This window comes from Haplochromis burtoni, unplaced genomic scaffold (assembly GCF_018398535.1).
Source record: "Haplochromis burtoni strain Fernald_Lab_line unplaced genomic scaffold, NCSU_Asbu1 Contig_211, whole genome shotgun sequence".
In the NCBI taxonomy this organism is placed as follows: domain Eukaryota; kingdom Metazoa; phylum Chordata; class Actinopteri; order Cichliformes; family Cichlidae; genus Haplochromis; species Haplochromis burtoni.
The window spans coordinates 494,765-512,319 of NW_024582572.1; the positions used below are offsets into that span (position 1 = coordinate 494,765).

At 42.5% G+C, this 17,555-nt stretch overlaps 1 protein-coding gene across 2 annotated transcripts; it reads right to left on the bottom strand.

Annotated features, from left to right (window-relative positions):
• Positions 1-1,737: 1,737 nt before the first annotated feature.
• On the bottom strand, positions 1,738-17,327 carry LOC102301668 (deoxyribonuclease-1). Of its 2 annotated transcripts, XM_042226417.1 has the most exons (10): positions 17,186-17,327; positions 9,873-10,033; positions 9,643-9,731; positions 8,791-8,802; positions 6,638-6,724; positions 5,314-5,411; positions 5,073-5,185; positions 3,862-4,019; positions 3,623-3,719; positions 1,738-2,396 (listed from the first exon to the last, which is right to left on the bottom strand). In XM_042226417.1, exons 2-10 carry the CDS (start codon positions 10,023-10,025, stop codon positions 2,265-2,267), a joined length of 939 nt encoding a protein of 312 aa, XP_042082351.1. In that variant the 5' UTR covers positions 10,026-10,033; positions 17,186-17,327; the 3' UTR covers positions 1,738-2,264. The 2 variants fall into 2 exon arrangements, with proteins under 2 accessions (XP_042082351.1, XP_042082352.1); XM_042226418.1 differs by lacking the exon at positions 8,791-8,802.
• Between the last annotated feature and the right edge of the window lie 228 nt (positions 17,328-17,555).

The window sequence follows — 17,555 nt, forward strand, 5'->3', positions numbered from 1 at the left end:
AGGAGGGCTCAACCCGCTGCTGTTTCCGGGGACACTGACAAGGCGTGCACGGCAAAAGAGGAGGTACCACGGGAGTAAAAAAGCAGGTAGTCACCATCTCTTTGTTCTGCTTTCAAAACTATCAGACTCGTATATTATCTATGTATACATAGATAATATATGCATATTCTGAGAAGCCACTAGATACAAACAGCAAGAAAACATAAATGAATACATTGCACACAAATAGCAGGCTATCTATATTAATGCAACTGAATTGTAAAACAACGACAACAACCCCCCAAAAAAGTTTTTAAAAAGCGCGATCAATGGGATTTTTTTTTTTACAGTAATAATGAAAGTTTGTGATGCACGAAGTGTGTTGTGCTTGCAGAATGACGACACGCACAAGCACCAGATGCTTATTTTTACTGTTCCCTCATTCACAAAGAGTCGTCGCAAGGAAATGATCAGTGGGTGGATCGATTCAAATATCAGCGGTAACCTTAACAACGCTGGGATCGATCACCTAAGTCCACTAAGTTGCTCCCGTATCAGAGAGGAGACAGGTCTGTGCAAACACCGCTCCTCTGCTGCAGGAACACTTTGCTCCGCCACCTCATTCCTCCTGTGCCGTTCAGTAGTTCCACAGTCACGTGACTCAGTGGGCCAACATCAAGCAGGGCTGGCTCAGTGGTTGAGAAGGGGCGGAGCAAAGTGTGACAGCATGAGAGGAGCGGTGTTTACATGCTTCCTTTCTGATGACCGAGAGCAAAGTATTGAACTTACAGCAGAGAAGCAAAGTCCAGCATTGATCCTGTAATAATATCAATATCCAACTACCAGCCTCTGTATATTTTATATATTTTATTTTATTTTTAACTCTAATTTGTAAAATATGTATACACACACACACGTAGATATACATATTTAGTATACACATTCAGTAATGTGCATACTCTTATATCGTACATATATTTATTCATATAATTCTCAGATTTAGCCATTCCTATATTTTGCTTGTTCTTATGTTATTGTATTTTTGCACACCTCTGTTGCTTGTGAAGCTCGCACACAATTTCACTCACATGTACTGTACCAGTGTACCTGCACAGGTGATGTGACAAAAGTGATTTGATTTTAACACCATCATTGATCCAATGCTGATATCAACACTGATATTGATACTATCAGTGTTTGGATCGATCCCCCGAGCCCAAAGCACTGATCTATGCAGGCTGCAGTCAGGAAAAAGTGAAGTGTGCTAGAAAGGTATTATGCCATGACACTCACTCATCTCATTGATGCTCATGAGATTAAGGAGTGTTATAAAAATAAAATGTCTCCATAATCCCAATCAACAGATTAGTTTTGTGATTAAGTGAATTTCAGACTGACATACTAATGTTCTTTCACTGATATACAAATAATCAAAGGTGATAGGATCAGCAAATCAATTTGAAATACATCCTTAAAAACTTTGTGGTGGATGAAGTGTTTTCTTACTGCAGTAAGAAGAAATGCAGGATAAGACGCGTTCTGCTCAGTTTTAATTCCAATTCACAACAACAGTCGCTTCAAGGTAAAAACAGGAGAGAACGTTCAACACCTGTCTGCTGTCATCGGGAGGAAAAATGACAGACCGATGATTTTTTTGAAACCCTTTAACTCATTTAGTAATCGATCCATCCCTGTGGTGTTTTCAGGTGAACCTGTATCAATGCAGGCAGCTCGTCCCAAAATAACAACATCTTAAGAATGTTTTTTAAATTTTATTTTACTATTAAAAAAAACTTTACTGAATTTTATAAAACTCTCAAGCAATGAAAATCTTAACATTTTCAGAGGAATTCTAAATATTTACATCAGTTTCTGTACAGACCCGAGGGGGACACATCAAGAAAAAGATGGAAAGAAGAAGAAAACAAAGAACTCCTAAAAAATAAAATCAGATTACATTTTCACCTCATAACAAACAAGACTGTTGGATGCACTTTTGTCTTGATGCAAAAACCTTAATTTAAAATATTTTAAAATCAGCACCAAAAACCCTGAAAGTCTCATATTTGAATTTTTGTTTTAAAATTTTACACATTCTGTTCCTGGAGCTGCCTCGCTGCTCAGTCACTTCACTTTGGTCTAAGAGCAGTAGAGCTGGGACTATAAAATAAACCCGTGTTAAAAGAACGGACAGCGCCGAGTGATCCTGGCACAGCTAGAAGGTGAACTGGTTTTGGAATAAAAAAAGACAAACGAGTATAGAAAGCATTCAGAGCCCGGGATGATCACAGGGCAGAGAGGAAGGACCAGAGGATCACAGAGGCACTTATTAGGCTCAGGAGGGGCGTGGCCTGAAGGAAGAGGGCGGAGCTCTTTAATACCACTTCCACTGGGTAATGGTCACTCAGCTGCACCACCTGGCAGACAGAAGCAATGGAAGTCAGAGTCGATCACTTAAAAATGACATTTATTTTTTAAAAAAAGGAGGAAGAAATCCAAAACTATGTTGTGCAGCTTTCTATATTTTGGATTTAAATACCGTTTTTTTCAGATGCTGTATTATTATAGATAAAGCTACCCAGCAACAGATCAGTGCTTACAATATTAAAGTAGTATACACATTCATTATTCCACATGTATCAATTAATCTTACGGATCAGTATTTATGATCAAATAATATAATTTCTACATAATGAGTGGCCACTTTATTAGGTATACCTAGCAAAGTGTTGAGCTGCTTGTTAACACAGATGTGATCAGTCACACGGCAGCAGCTCAAACAGAGCATCAGGATGAGCAAGGAAGGGGCTTTAAGTGACGTTGAAACCTGCTGTGGTTGTTGGTGCCAGACGGACTGGTCTGAATATTTCAGAATGGTAAATACACCGGTTCTTAAATAGGCTTTTCTGCTCAGAGTACTCAAAGCTGACGTAGTGGAATTTTCCCACACAAACATCTGTTTACAGAGAATGATCTGAATGCACAAGACATGAAACCTTGAAGCAGATGTGTTACAGCACACTCTTGTCAGCTAAAAACAGGAAAAACATCAGACTCCTTTATCATGCAGTGTATCTGTTTGAGGGCTCAGGCTTCGCACGTACTCTCATTACAGCTCAAGAAACTACTGATGTGCCATCATCCTAAAATACACAAATTACTCATAACTTTAAAACAAACATGTAGATAAAGTGAACCCACTAAGATGTTCTAATTTATCAAACTTCCTTTTCAGACGTGTACCAAATTAATGCAAATCCAAATGATTCAGAGTTAAATTTTATATGTTTGATATGATAAGACATTTACAGACCGTTAATGAGTAAACAAACTGTCTATGTCTGCACACTAGAGGGCGCTGCAGAGGATTCTTAAATATCAATTTCATGCTTTCAGACATAATGCCGTACCAAAAAAAAATATGTCAAGAAGACTACAAGCAGCCAAATGTCAGCATAATCAGCAGATGATCATAACCCACACTGAAGACAGACAGCAGTGTTTGTCCTGCTGGGCAGGAACTATAACTATAAAGACTGTAACAAACTCTGACGCTTCCAAATGCTTCAGGAAGGCTGTGATTGTGTTTTATTAGACCTATTAAATGTGACCAGTATATATGTGGTGTCATGTGATCAGTTACCTCGCTCCTGGACATTTTGAACTCCGCTCCGAGATCAAAGACTTTTGCAGAGAATGGCTTGATTGCCCTCAGGAAGGGTTCTCCATGCACAACAATCCTACACACACACACACACACACACACACACACACACACTTTAAGATTAACTGTAGCTGACACTTTGTTCGCTGACATCCAGCAGGTAACTCTCTACATTCACCAGCTGTTATATGTTAATCCACAGTTTTGTCAGCACACACCTGTCGTATGCACAGCTGGTCGCGTCGGTGACAGTGGTGTCCTCTCGGTTTCTGATCAGCCAGGAGAACTCCGACTTCATGAACAGCCGTATGTTTTTCCTGTCACTTCGTTTCACATACGCACAGCTGGCATGGAAATCTCCCAGGAACATCACATTCTACACACACAACAAAGCGAGTGAGTCAGCCTCCAAAGAATCCCACAGTAAAACTTCACCAGTTTTTTAAATCCTGCTATGAAGGCCAGTGCTGCCCCTCAGCCTCCAAGCAGATGCACCTGTGGTTTCAATCTGAAACTCCTACATCGCCTTGTTCTCAAGTTATCACATTCACAAACTCGCGTGTTCGTCCTGCCCGGTGGGGTGATGACAATACACCATTTACAGCCCAGGGGTAAAAATGTTTACATTTAAAAGAAATGCATAAATGCTTTTAGTCTCTATAAATATCTGCATCTTGATGAAGTCAGTGCTTCTATTTATTTTTATATTTCCAAGTTAAAGCTTGCTGATAAACCTGACATCTCCTTCTGTCTAAATATGGACAAAAAAAAAAATTATCCAAAAACACTGCAGATGGTAAAGTGCTGATACCGAGGCTTCAAAATCCTGAGTGCAGAGTCAGGCTATGGTTTCAAAGTCAGGGGTTTTTGACTTTGAGGCAGCACGGTGGTTAGCACTGTTGCCGCACAGCAAGAAGGTCCTGAGTTCAATTCCACCATCAGGCCGGGGTCTTTCTGTGTGGAGTTTGCATGTTCTCCCCGTGTTTGCGTGGGTTCCCTCCGGGTACTCCGGCTTCCTCCCACCGTCCAAAGACATGCAGCTTGTGGGGATAGGTTAATTGGATAATCCAAATTGTCACTAGGTGTGAATGTGCGAGTGAATGTGAGTGTGAATGGTTGTCTGTCCCTGTGTGTTGGCCCTGCGACAGACTGGCGACCTGTCCAGGGTGTACCCCGCCTCTCGCCCTATGACAGCTGGGATAGGCTCCAGCGCCCCCCGCGACCCTGAAAAGGATAAGCGGAAGCGAATGGATGGATGGATTTTTGACTTTTGTGTATAAAGTGACCTTGGATTCCTTGAAAGGCTCTATGTGAATAAAGTCATTTTCCATTTTAAAGCAGACCTTTACAAACACGGATTATGTGAAAATCAGAACAAAGTTCTGTCACATCTGTTCTGATGAGCCTGTTATTAGATGAGTTTTCGCACCGTGTTGTTCCATTTCTTGCTGACTTCCACAAAGACGTCGTAAAGCTTGTTGATCTCCTGGACGGCCTTGCTGGGCTCACTGTGGAGAGGGACCAAGATAAACTCCCCGATCGCTGCCGGGTGGAAAGAGAAAAGGAAAAAACAAGAAGAGAAAGAAAAAAGAGAAGAATGAAGGGCACCGTTTTAGTTTAAATCTGAAACTAAGAAGAAAAGCATTCAAAATGTTTTCTTATGCACTAACATGCATTCTTGCTTTGGAAGCGAACCACAAAAGGCTCTCTGACAAACGACTGCTGGCTCCTGTACTGGTATTGACCCGTCATGTTCACCGTCTGCATCCTGTTTGGAGAAGGAAAGATTAAATGCTGTTTAATCATTGGTACGAGCAGCATGTGACCCCTGGTTAATCTAATTTTCATTCAGCCCCTCCTTCATGACGATTAAGTGGCAGGGTGAAAGTGACGGCGAGGTCACGCTTTATCCAAAGCTGGACAATTTTAAATGTTGCATTTGATTAATGTACTTTAACAGTAGCTGTGAAGCACAGACTCTCGTCTACACTTTACAGTTCAAATCAACAAGAGAGCGCCGAATCACAGTTGGTGTTCACGTACTGCAAACAATCTTGTAGCCTACAAGCAACAAACACCAGAGAGGTCTTTTTCCAGTCCTGGACCACAGCCGGTAGCGGTTTTTGATACGGGCGACACGGGTGGTTGCCCGGGGCGGGATCGTGGCGGGGGCGGCATCACGGGCATCGGCAAAAAAAAAAAAAAAAGAAAAATTGCTCGTACTCATTGGGCAAGACACTTCACCCGTTGCCTACTGGTGGTGGTCAGAGGGCCCGGTGGCGCCAGTGTCCGGCAGCCTCACCTCTGTCAGTGCGCCCCAGGGTGGCTGTGGCTACAATGTAGCTGCCATCACCAGTGTGTGAATGTGTGTGTGACTGGTAGTGTAAAGCGCTGTACAAATACAGGCCATTTACCATACAGTCCAGCATATAGAGAGACGAGACGACGAGGCTCCAGTTACAGCAGTGCAAGTAAACAAACAATAAATATACGAAGAGTAAGAAAATAAATATGCACTCTAGGACCAGGGGTAAAAGGATCAATAACAATTTAAAATTTATAATTTACAGTTTGATGATTTAAAGTCTCACACACAACCCGTCGAAAGGGGAGGGGCTGCTTCCAAATAGAGCACATTTCATTCATAATGATGTAAATCCAAGCCCATCATGTATTCATGATTTGAATCCTGGGTTGTGTGAAATCCCAGAAATAAACCTTAGACAAAGTGAATCTGTGAACTAAGGTGTAGGTCTGTTAGGTTATGTTGTGGTGATCCTCGAGTTGGGGGATTTGTGTTCATACTGGAGGGCAAAATTAAAACCAATGGAAGATGGACAAGAAAAGTTGAAAGTCATCAGGTGCTCAGTTTAGAAATAATAGAAAAGAAGCGAAGAGAAACGAGCAAAAGATGCAGGCAATACAGGCCAGAGGGAGTGTTCGCCCGGGGCGCCAAACAGGCTAGGACCGCCACTGACCACAGCCATGTCTTACCTGTAGATGAAAACATACTTCTGCTTGTCGTCAGGAGAGTTTCCCAAACTCTCACTGGCCACTGCCTCGTAGTCGTACTCTTCATACCTCAACGCAGAGAAGGAGACAAGAATGTGAAAAACGCAGCAGAGAAAGGAGCTGCACGTCACACAGTACACAATACACGAGCCCGCCAAAACATCAATGTGAACAGAGGAGCACAAGGACCGCTGGGGCTTATGAAGCCATCAGGTGAGCATTACAGAGCAGTCCTCATTGTTCTTTCAGAGAAACAAGGAAGCTAAAGTCAGATTTATCCCAGTGATCTGCTCTGCTGGAGTTCACGCCTCGATGAACGCTCCCTCGTGCACCTCTCTTCACATTGTTCAAGCAAATTTATACCAACATTCCTACAATTTAAACAAAATGCATTTTTTTTTAGGTAACCAGTTCCCTAGTCACTGAAATGTCATTTTTTAAAAATGGTCTTTTTATTTACACTTTCACCCCCCCCCCCCAAAAAAAAAAACAAAACAAAAAGACAAACCACAACAAAAACCAACCACCACACACACACGCACACACACGCGCACGCACACGACAGCACAGCACACGCACACACACGCACACACACACGCACACACGCACACACACACGCGCACACACACACACACACACACCCCAAGATTGTGCATGTGTGTTCGTGGTGGGAAGTCATACATGCATGTATGTAAATCTGCATGTAACCTCATTATCATGTTTTAGAAACACATTAATGCTTTTTGTGCCTGAAATGCTAAATAATATGCTAACATGACTAAAGCTAATGTAGCCCAGTCCCGTGATTTTTACTACACCTAAACATAGTATCCAGGGACTATGTTTAGGTGTAAACATAGTCCCAGAAGTGGAGCTCCCCAGGGCTTAGCACCCGGCCTACTAAGCTTTATACATGTACAGAAAGTATTTCAGTCACGCTGTCAGAAATATGAGACATATTTCAGCACGTGAAATTTGTAGTTTGGGATATTTACATCTAGCTAAATAAAAGTACAATTTACAAAACAAACAAACATGAAAATGTTTATTCTTCAACTTGAACCCACAGCATGTTTTTTTTTTGTACAGCGCCCACCCAAAGCTTGGACACACTGCACTGATGGGTAACACTTTATTTTGTTAAGTCAAAAGTACCTTTCACAGGAACCACTTAGTTGATAAATATTTTTGCAATTTAAACAGTCAGCAGTCCATAAACACATCACATATTTACATTTCGTTATGTGCTTTCACATGTGTGCTCATCTGCATTTACTACAGCTTTGATCCTTGGCTGCTCAGGTCTCCATGCTACTTCACCATTGTGAGTAGAAATGTGTTCATGTTAGATAGAAAGCACTTACATGGGAAAAGCATAGAAGAAAGTGCTTGTGTGAATGTGTGTGAATGAGGCAAGCGTTTTGAGTCCTCACTCAGACTAAAAAGCGCTACATTATTACCAAATTTAACAATAAATAATAATAATAATAATAATAATAATAATAATAATAATAATAATAATAACAATAATAATAATAATAATGGTTGTAGTGAACGTTACTTGAGTTGGCATTTAGATTGATATTAGTTTCTGTGTTTCTATTCTAGTTTCTATTCTTTTCCCCATAAAGACTGCATTTTACCACCTCCCCGTAACCATAACAACAAGTTTTGACATCTCCGTGCGTGTCAATAAAGATGAGGTTTGATGACCATAAGAATAGTTTCCAGGTTTTCCCCACGGTAAGTGCATGAGCAGAGACCGCCCTCACTAACTTCTAACGTGTCGCTCTATAAGCAGACATGAAAATGACAGAAACAGCTCAGCTCATGAAGAGGTTCAGGGGTCACTAGTGGCCCTTGAACCTCTTTTTAAGGCCCTGCTACTGACTAGGAGGCTTTCAAGTTGTTCAGAGTTAAATCAGAATCATTCAGTTCATGCTTTTCCCTTTAACAAATACTGGACTGATAAACCTGTACGACACATTTCCATCCCGATTTTCTCTAATAGTGACTTTCCAAAGTAAAGTGTTACCATTTCAGGCATTTTGGTTAGTAAAGGGTGTAAATTTCGATTATTAGGATTAATGAATATGATTAGATGATACTTCACATGCTCATTAAATCCAGTGTACCTGTCAGATCCCCTGTTGAAGGCAGACAGCAGACACATAATGACCATCATTATGCACATATTGTGGTTAAGCAGTGTTAGAATACTAGTTGAGTATATTAAAAGATCGAGCAGTTTACGGTCTTGTATGTCAGCAACATGCCCACGTACTCTTTAGCAATACAGCAAGCTCTTTGCATCGTTATCATAAAACACTGACTGGTAGTGAACTGTAGCTTTGTCAGTACACACAGAGTACAAACATAAAACAGGAGTAAGCACAGCCAACTGAATCATGCTGACACCTGTTGGTGCCATCGTGCTGTGTTTTCATAGAGCTCACAGCTGCTGTATTAGAAAGGGTCAGACTTCCCTTTTGCTCTCACACAGTCTCGCTTCATGCTGAAGATTTTGGAAAATGCTTTTCCTGCTTATACTTTTTCCGGTCAAATATATGAAGCGTAATCAAAATGTTCTGGGAGTGGGTCTACAGAAATCAAATACCCTAAATTATGTAAGTGATGTGAGGCAAGGTAATCTTATGGAGCCCTGCACTATTATATGGCTGGTTTCATTTGAGAAGAGAGAACAAAGTTGCCAGGTCAGGTGAGTGAGCGCAGAATGGGACATCCAGGAGAACTACAAATAATCAATAATAGTGAATAATGACATCATCATATGATTATTTCAAGCACACACTGTCTCTGTCCGAGACCACAGAAGTCCCACCTACCTAATGGTCAAACTTTCTCTTTATGATTAGCAACCAATGAGCAATGAGTAGAATAAGTCCTCTTTAAGGGCTGAAACTCAGCTGACAAGATTTTCATGCTGATAGTTTAAACTGTAGCCAGAGTTTCCAGCGAATGTTTACCTGTTGAGCACAGACAACAACTTTTCAGTGGCTCGACCGTCTGGATCCACCACGTGCTGTAGGAGGCTGATATCACAACGAGTCAGGACCTGGACAGACACATGGGCACACAGAAAAAAGGTCATAGGGCGAGTCATAAATACAGCACCAGATCCAATTCTGCCAATAATTCATTCATAACGGCAGCAGGAAAAAATATAATATAAAATGCATAATAAAGTGTGTGTTACCAGTTTGAGATAGTGCATCAGTCTCTCGTTTGATGCTTTCGCAGAGTCAAAATTCTGCACGTTGTAGGCACAGATCCTGAGTTCAGTTGCTGACTTCAAGACAAAAATGGAGAGCAAAAGGAAGAGGGAAAGACCAGAAGAGCGCCACCTCATGGTTGGATCTGTGAAGGAATAAAAGACGCACGATGTCACTGATGCAAAGCACAGTGTCCAAAACGCACAGCTCTCACTGACGTGGAATAAGCTACAGAAACCAACATGTGGAATGTCTTCACAATGCCTTGAGTTTGGAGATTTGATATAATAGTGAGAATAAAAGATTCCAATGACAATCAACCATCCTGCAGGTCCGACCTGCGCGCAGCCATGAATCACCCCAAAAAGCCAAGACGACAGAGCAAGGCCTGACAGTAACTGTGGCGTCACTACAGATTAATAACCACACTTCCTGTCTGCACATGCAGAAACACAGAAGCAATTTACAACCATCACACAAAGACGGTGCAGCAGCAACGCCACTCACGGCACAACCACACTGCCCACAGTCTCCATTTCTATCGATATTACACAAGTTCTGTCAAACTCGACGCATCATCGTTTCCTGTTCGCAGCCTCTGGCTCACATTAGTGTAAATGTTACACAAATTGATAACCTATATATGAAATGACTACATTTTTAACCTGAATGCAAATATGAGAAAGCACAATCCTAAATGAAACAGGGACCAGTGATAAATACAGATTCAGTCAACACAGAGATTACAGGACACACAGCAGGCTGATCCTTGTTCTACAGTTACTTTCTACACTGAGCCAAATTTCTGTCACATTGTTACAGATATCAGCTCATAATGGAAACAAAAACTGCTCAGAAAACTTCAGGGAGCAGCTGACCATCACAGTACGACACAGTCAGGTAAACTTGAGGAATATCAGTCTGTCCAGTCGGGACGCAGGAGGTGCACTGGAGAGGCAACAACAAGAGAACGTCCCAAAAGCGAATGTGTTAGCAGGCGGCGTTCACAGATGACTCTCCTCTTCCTTCCTCCCTAGTTTTGTGTTTTGTTAGTGACCGTCAGATGTTACCTGCACCAGCGTCTCAAGGATGGCATGTCCATTCATTGCATCGCAAGAAGGCCCGTGCGCCTCCCAGCACAGTCCATGACATGACCGTTAGAGAAGACAGACACACAAAAGGTCAGCAGCAGGACCAATATCTGCTCCTATGTGAGAGGAGGGAAAAGAAGCATGGCCAGGAAAATCACTTCAACCTGTCAGAAACTGAACTGAAGACGTCCCAAAGGTTGATTCTGGTTAACTCGATGTAATGTTTTCACTGGGAGAAATGTTTCGTCACTCATCCAAGTGACTTCTTCAGTGTCAGCTGACTGCATCTCTGAGTCGAGGAGGGGGCCTAAGGATACATCTTTCACCTTACAGTGCTGTGTCTGCAGCCATTCCCCGACTCTCTGTGAATGGTACTCATGGCCATTGATCAGTGGTTGTTGATCAACGGTCATGGTTATTTGCATATTAATGATCAAGGAACTGACCTCACAGCCCATTGTTCCTCAGTGGGCTGATTTCAGTCATTGTTCAAATGTACTGTTTATAAGGTTGGAAGCCTGCAGTCATCTGAGACTGAAGAAGTCACTGGATGATGACGAAACGTTTCTCCCAATGAAAGCGCTACGTCCAGATGAACAGAACCAACTTTTTGGCGCTGCATTTTTTGTGCACTTTCAAATCATCTATATCAGGGGTTCTTAACCTTTTTCACCTCGCGGCCCAATTTTTCCACTACAAAGTGGCTTATAGCCCAGCTTTAATGGCATTCACCACACATCAACAGGACTGGCAGGTCTGACACATGTGGAAGACATGAGAGTCTGGAGGCGTTGAGGAAAGTTTTATGCATCATCCAGCGTCAGCGGAGGCCTGAGGAGGCACGTCCTTATCCTGCATATTCTTGGAAGAGCAGACAGATCCCGACTGCTTTTAGATGCGGGGATGACATCATTACCCTTCTGCTAATGCAGTGCACTCTGGGTTCCTCCACTGCCTCATATTCCCCAGATCTGAAACCAACCAAGAACCTCTGGGTGCCACAAACAGTCCACGAGGTCACTGAGGTCACTGCCCTGATCCAGATGTGGGAGGAGGTCCTGAGGGCAGCCTTCACTGTCTCATCAAGAGGTTGCTCCCAGATTGTTGGGAGTGTACACTCCTGAACAACTAATGCAGTTTTACTTTAAACATTCATATAGTATTACTTCTACCTCACTACATCTTGGATGAAAATACTACTCTTTGTACACTTTTTTAAACCTTTAGTTTTTTCCTCATTTTTAATATTTCAAAAATTCTGACGCAAAAAAAAAAAATGCAGCAGAAGTAGCTGGTGGAGTAAATATTGTCTTTTTTAAATGTTTGAGCATCTTTTTGGTAGTAAAACTTGTTTATGACATGTGACTGTTCTAGGCCACTCAAGGGCAGTGAGCCAAGCTGTGAAGGCATCTTCATTATAACCATACATCACACAGACAGGTGCTTCTGTTATTTAGTCTGATCCTCATCTGCATCGTCCTAATGGCGACGAGCGAGGCCCTGCTGCAAAGCAAACGTGTTCCCAGATTTAATGACTACACAGGTGAAACAGCAAGGTGGGTCAGTGATGCTTAACTGACACACCAGCGTCAGCTCACAGGAGCAACTACATGGAGAAAGGACGAGAGAGTGAGGCTGCTGGGACAGAGAGCAACTCCACATCAGCCTCATGACTGCAGAGGAAAAGGGGAAATGTTCAACAGTCTTCAGGGGAGGAGACAAAAGCAAGTTTGTACAGCTGAGAATGAGAGCAGGAAGTGTGCCGCTTGATTTTAAACACCAGCTTAATCTTGGCCTGTAAACATCCTTTCATAACTCATGAGTGTGACGGAGAAACATGAGACAGTGTGAGTGTGGAGGAGTCGTCTGCCAGCAGAGCTGACTGGTCTGACTGGTCTGATGGACGAGTGACAGCATGCTCAGGCCTGTGTGCAGAAAAACTGTTTGTTTGCTGACACTTTAAATTATTTCATTGTTGCACATTTTCACTCCATTTCAATAGTTTTGATCATGAAAATTCTGTTTTTTGTTTGATCCATGAAGAAAAAACAAAACAAAAACGGCTGCCGTGTTTAATACTGCTGTTCCTCGAGAGTGTGCCGAGCCACTGCAGCTCTTTGTGACACAGCGCATCCTTGTGCAATACGATTTTCATCGCCCTCTGATGCTACTTTTTCATACGCTGACAGCAGAACTATCCAGGTCGTCAGTTAACATTTACAGTCACAAGATTACTCTAAATCAGCCGTAGGTGTAAATGTGAGCGTCTCCATACAAACAGAAGGTCTGGCAGTTTGAGTGTCAGCTGTATGTTAACAGTGTCACAGTCTTCCAGGATTCAGTCCAAGGTCAGACGTTTAACATGTTAAACGTTCAAAGGTCTGCAAAGCAAATGCAAATCTGAACAAACAACAAGACCTTTGGAACAGACAAGACCAAAGCGCAGGAGTTCGGTCATCATGGAAAAACCAAGCCAAGCACATCAGCACAAACACCAGCCGTCAGCACGGTGGTGGAGGGATGATGATGATTTAGGCTTGTTTAGCAGCCACAGGACTTGGACACCTCATTGAGCAGACCGTGAACTCCTGTATACCAAAGTATTCTAGAGTCAAATGTTAGCTCTCTGTCTGACTGACAGTAAAGCTTGGCTGTAACTATAGCAGAGCAGCAAATCTCTAACAGAATGACTGCAAAAGAAAAGAAAAGAGGTGCTGCAATCACCCCGACCAGTCCAGCCTGCAGTCTGATTGAAATACAGCTGTGCATAAATCGCTGCTCAGAAACGTCAGTGAACTGGAGCAAGGCTGTAAAGACGAGCAGCTCAAAATTCCTTCACAGTGACGCGAGAGCCTGAGTCGTAGGTCGTACTTTCATTTTCCTGGACCTGAAACATTTGATTAAACTGTTTTTAATGCAGCCTTTTTAAAGTTGAACCCATATCAATATTAAATACACAAACACACTCTGTCCATACTTTTCACTATAACAAGACCTTATAGGAGGCACAAACAGAGCGAATGAGTACAGATGTATATGCCGAGTGGCTGCCTGCTGCTAATAATAAAATGAGGAACTTGCAGGAATTAAAGTGAAGTGGTTACTCGCTGTGGTCGGGTTAGTTAACAGTCAGTCAGCCCAGCTGTGACTCTTCAGATGTCTTCACTCCGCCCCTCCCAGGCGTAAATGCGGTGCGACCGGTCGAGTGACTCCCTCAGTACACCAGATTTCTACACACCGACCTACCTGACTGACGACAACCCTCACTGTAACCTGCACGATACGGGATTACAGCACAAGGCGAGCAACAGTTTACAAGTTGCTTTGCCAAGTTGAGCACTTTGAGGGTTCAATTCAGACTCTTGGGTTCCTTTTTAGGCTGTGGACGAGGATGTTTTTGTATCAGGACATAAGGCCTTAAAATCCTGTGTTGGCAAAACAAACAGTATCATATTGCAGCCACCACCCCAACCACCTTTCACAACCAGGGGAACTTTGTGGAATTAAGCTTCTGGCTACACAGTCATCGAGCTGCTTTCGAGTACAAACACAGTTTGATTTAAAACTGCGTAAACTAATCAGCCTTAGCTTTCAGACTGAACACAGAATTAAAACACTCGCTTCACCGTTTCTGACACTTGGTTGAAAGACTCATTCGGCCTGAGAAAGTGTTAGACGAGGAGCCCTGGAGCAAGGCGTGCCATTTGAAATGCAGAAGAGCCTCACAATGAGTGACAGCACAAAGTTGATTTTGATGTTATTTAACCAGGAAGTCCTGCAGGGTTAACAGCACTTTGCAGGGAAAGGAGGAGGGGCTTACTTTGTAGTCACTGCCACAAAAGTTCTAGAAACAAGTGTCGCCGCTCGGCAGGTGTTTTGAAAAGCCTTATTTCAGTTGTTATTTTAAAGTATCGCCTACATTTAATTTAACTTGTGAGGTTACCAGGAAAAAGTCTCACGTGGCCATCTTTGTTATTTACGGTTGTCGTCTTTCTGTCCCACAGCTTTGATGTCAGGACTCTGAGCGCCACGTCTCTCCCTGCTCTGACCGAATCAGTAAAATATCCAGAACTGACTTTAAATTCTGTGAACGGCTCCAAACTCCTTGGAATAAACCGTTGGGTAAACGCAGCATAGCTCATGTGTTGTGTGGCCTGCTTTATTGTTCTTTCTGTTTATGAGTTTTAAGAAAGGATCTGTGCGAGTGCTGCGCTCTGGTAGGACACACCTGCATTTAAGGGGTTTTTGAATTCAAGGACACAAGGTCCGACATCTGATGTGTTTGAAGCATCTAATCTTACAAGATCAATGCTAAGAGCTAGCTTCTATGGCGGCTACCTGCCCCTCCCTGATATGCACCACTGGAGTTTTATGGGTTGCCAGTAAATAACGGTGCATTTCAGAGACTTTCAATGTCTGTGTTAGGAAGGTCAAGGCGACAGGAGGTGCTGGCTAACATTTCAACTCTAATGGGTTTAATTTTTTACTCACTTGTTAGATTTAAGCATAAAAATACTCGTGAGTTGGATTAAACACTATGAAATGTTCAGTTAAGGTTATAAAAGATTACAAGCAGCAATAGAAAACCAACAGATGCCACCGTTGACGTTCAATTTCTAGTCAGCCCATTTATCCACCCCGACCTCCTCTCCACCTCGACAGATAGTTGTGCAGTTCGACTTCCTCCTGCCATCATCACTGCCGCCACAGAGAGTCCTGTCACCAGAACATGAACTCTACTCATTACCATTCACTGGCATCAGAGAGAAACACATAAGATTCCTTGTCTTCATAGTTTGTTCCACATATTTACACACATCCAGATTCATCATGACTCTAAAATGGAAATTCATAAATCGTTCCTGTTTTTAAGGCTCCGTCAACAGTCCCAGTTAGAGAGTTCAAGACACACCAACCTCACTGTACCATTGCTGGTTTCTCACTTTGTTCAGGCGTGAAGCAGCATACATGTGAACTCAGCAGCAGTTTCCAGGTTAGCCGGTGACTCGGCTCTGAATGTTTCAGCTGGTGAGGTCAAATTCACCAATTATTAACAAGTTAATGCTTAACACTGGTCAAAAAGCACAAATCGCATGACTTTAAAGCTTCTTTCATCCAGAAAGAGACACAATGAAACCAAAATAAGTTCCCAAACAGGTCTGTTAATGATAAATAGACTGAATGCCAGTTTGGCACAAACTGGCCTCAAAGGCGGACAAAAGAATAAAAATGGTTGAAAATATGAATCAAGCAGGGAACAAAGACACGGCCGACTTCAAAATGAGGAGGCAGGCAGAAAAATGCAGAAATCATTTTGCGTTTTACACACCTGGTTTTTTCAAACGTCCATGGATACGAACCAGTGCTGAAGCTCATCTGCAAAACTTTCACTTTCAGCATGTTTTAAATAAACACCACATATGTATCCTGAATAAAGTCTTTCAGCTCAGCTGGACCATTAATAAGTGTGAGTCCAATCACGTTTCCAACTCAGCACCCTTGAATTTGGAATATTTTCATGGAAATAATCCAAGGATCTTGAAAAGAAAAGTGTCTGGACTTCTTTAAGTTTCCTTTAAGAAGCTGCTTCAGTTCTAAGACCAACTGGTGAAGAGTCAGACAGACAGATTTCCTCAGAGACAATCCCTTAATTTTCCTGTTAGAACACCAAAGAGGCTGAATTCTGGCCAAACAGAGACTCGGTGAACAGGAGCTGGTATTTATGCTCCTGTTTACACAGCGTGCGTGAAAATATCTCAGTTTTAAATATTTAATCTGGAGTAAAGATTCTGTTTAAAGTGTTGCTGCATAATTTGAATACCTCCTGAGGAACTGCACAGCGTCTTTCTACATCCTACTGTGACTGGCTCTGTTTTACATTCCTGCTGCTTCACCTGCTTTATGTGGTTTTTCTTTCTTATTTTCTCTCCACCTTTTGTCACGGCCACGCACTGAAATACCAAAACAGATTCCTTTGACGTGACTCTGAAAACATCCGAATTTAAGTTGGGAAATTTAAAAGATGTTAAAAACTACTACCATCCTCACAAAGGCACGAAAACACTTAAACATTGACAGAGTCCGTTCACACAGCCTACACACCCACGGCCACTTCAGTTTTAAGCACTCACACACTGAGCAGACCCAGTAACCGGTACTGGTCTCGTCCCAGTAACGGCTGCTGGATCAGTTGTTGTTTTTCGTACCTGTTCAGGTGAGTCAAATTACGACCGTCTGCTGCTAAGTCTCTGAGCGGATCCTGCTGGGTGTGGACGCTGTCTCAGCCTGGCGCAGGTATCGCCGTCCAGGTTGTTCACGTCTACAAATGCAGCATTCAGGGTCTGTGGTAAAGACGGGACGTTTTTCACATCATGACATCTGTGACACCCATTTTATGTCACATGATCAACCAACTTACCTATCAGCTGCAGCCCCAGAGCAGGTGTGAGCCACAGATGAGCATGACGTAGTCTGGTGAAATCTGATTTCCTTACTGCAGCCACATAACGCTCCCACAGCGCAGTGCAAAAAAGTATCATCGTCATAAGAATTATTTCATATTTAACACATAAAGTG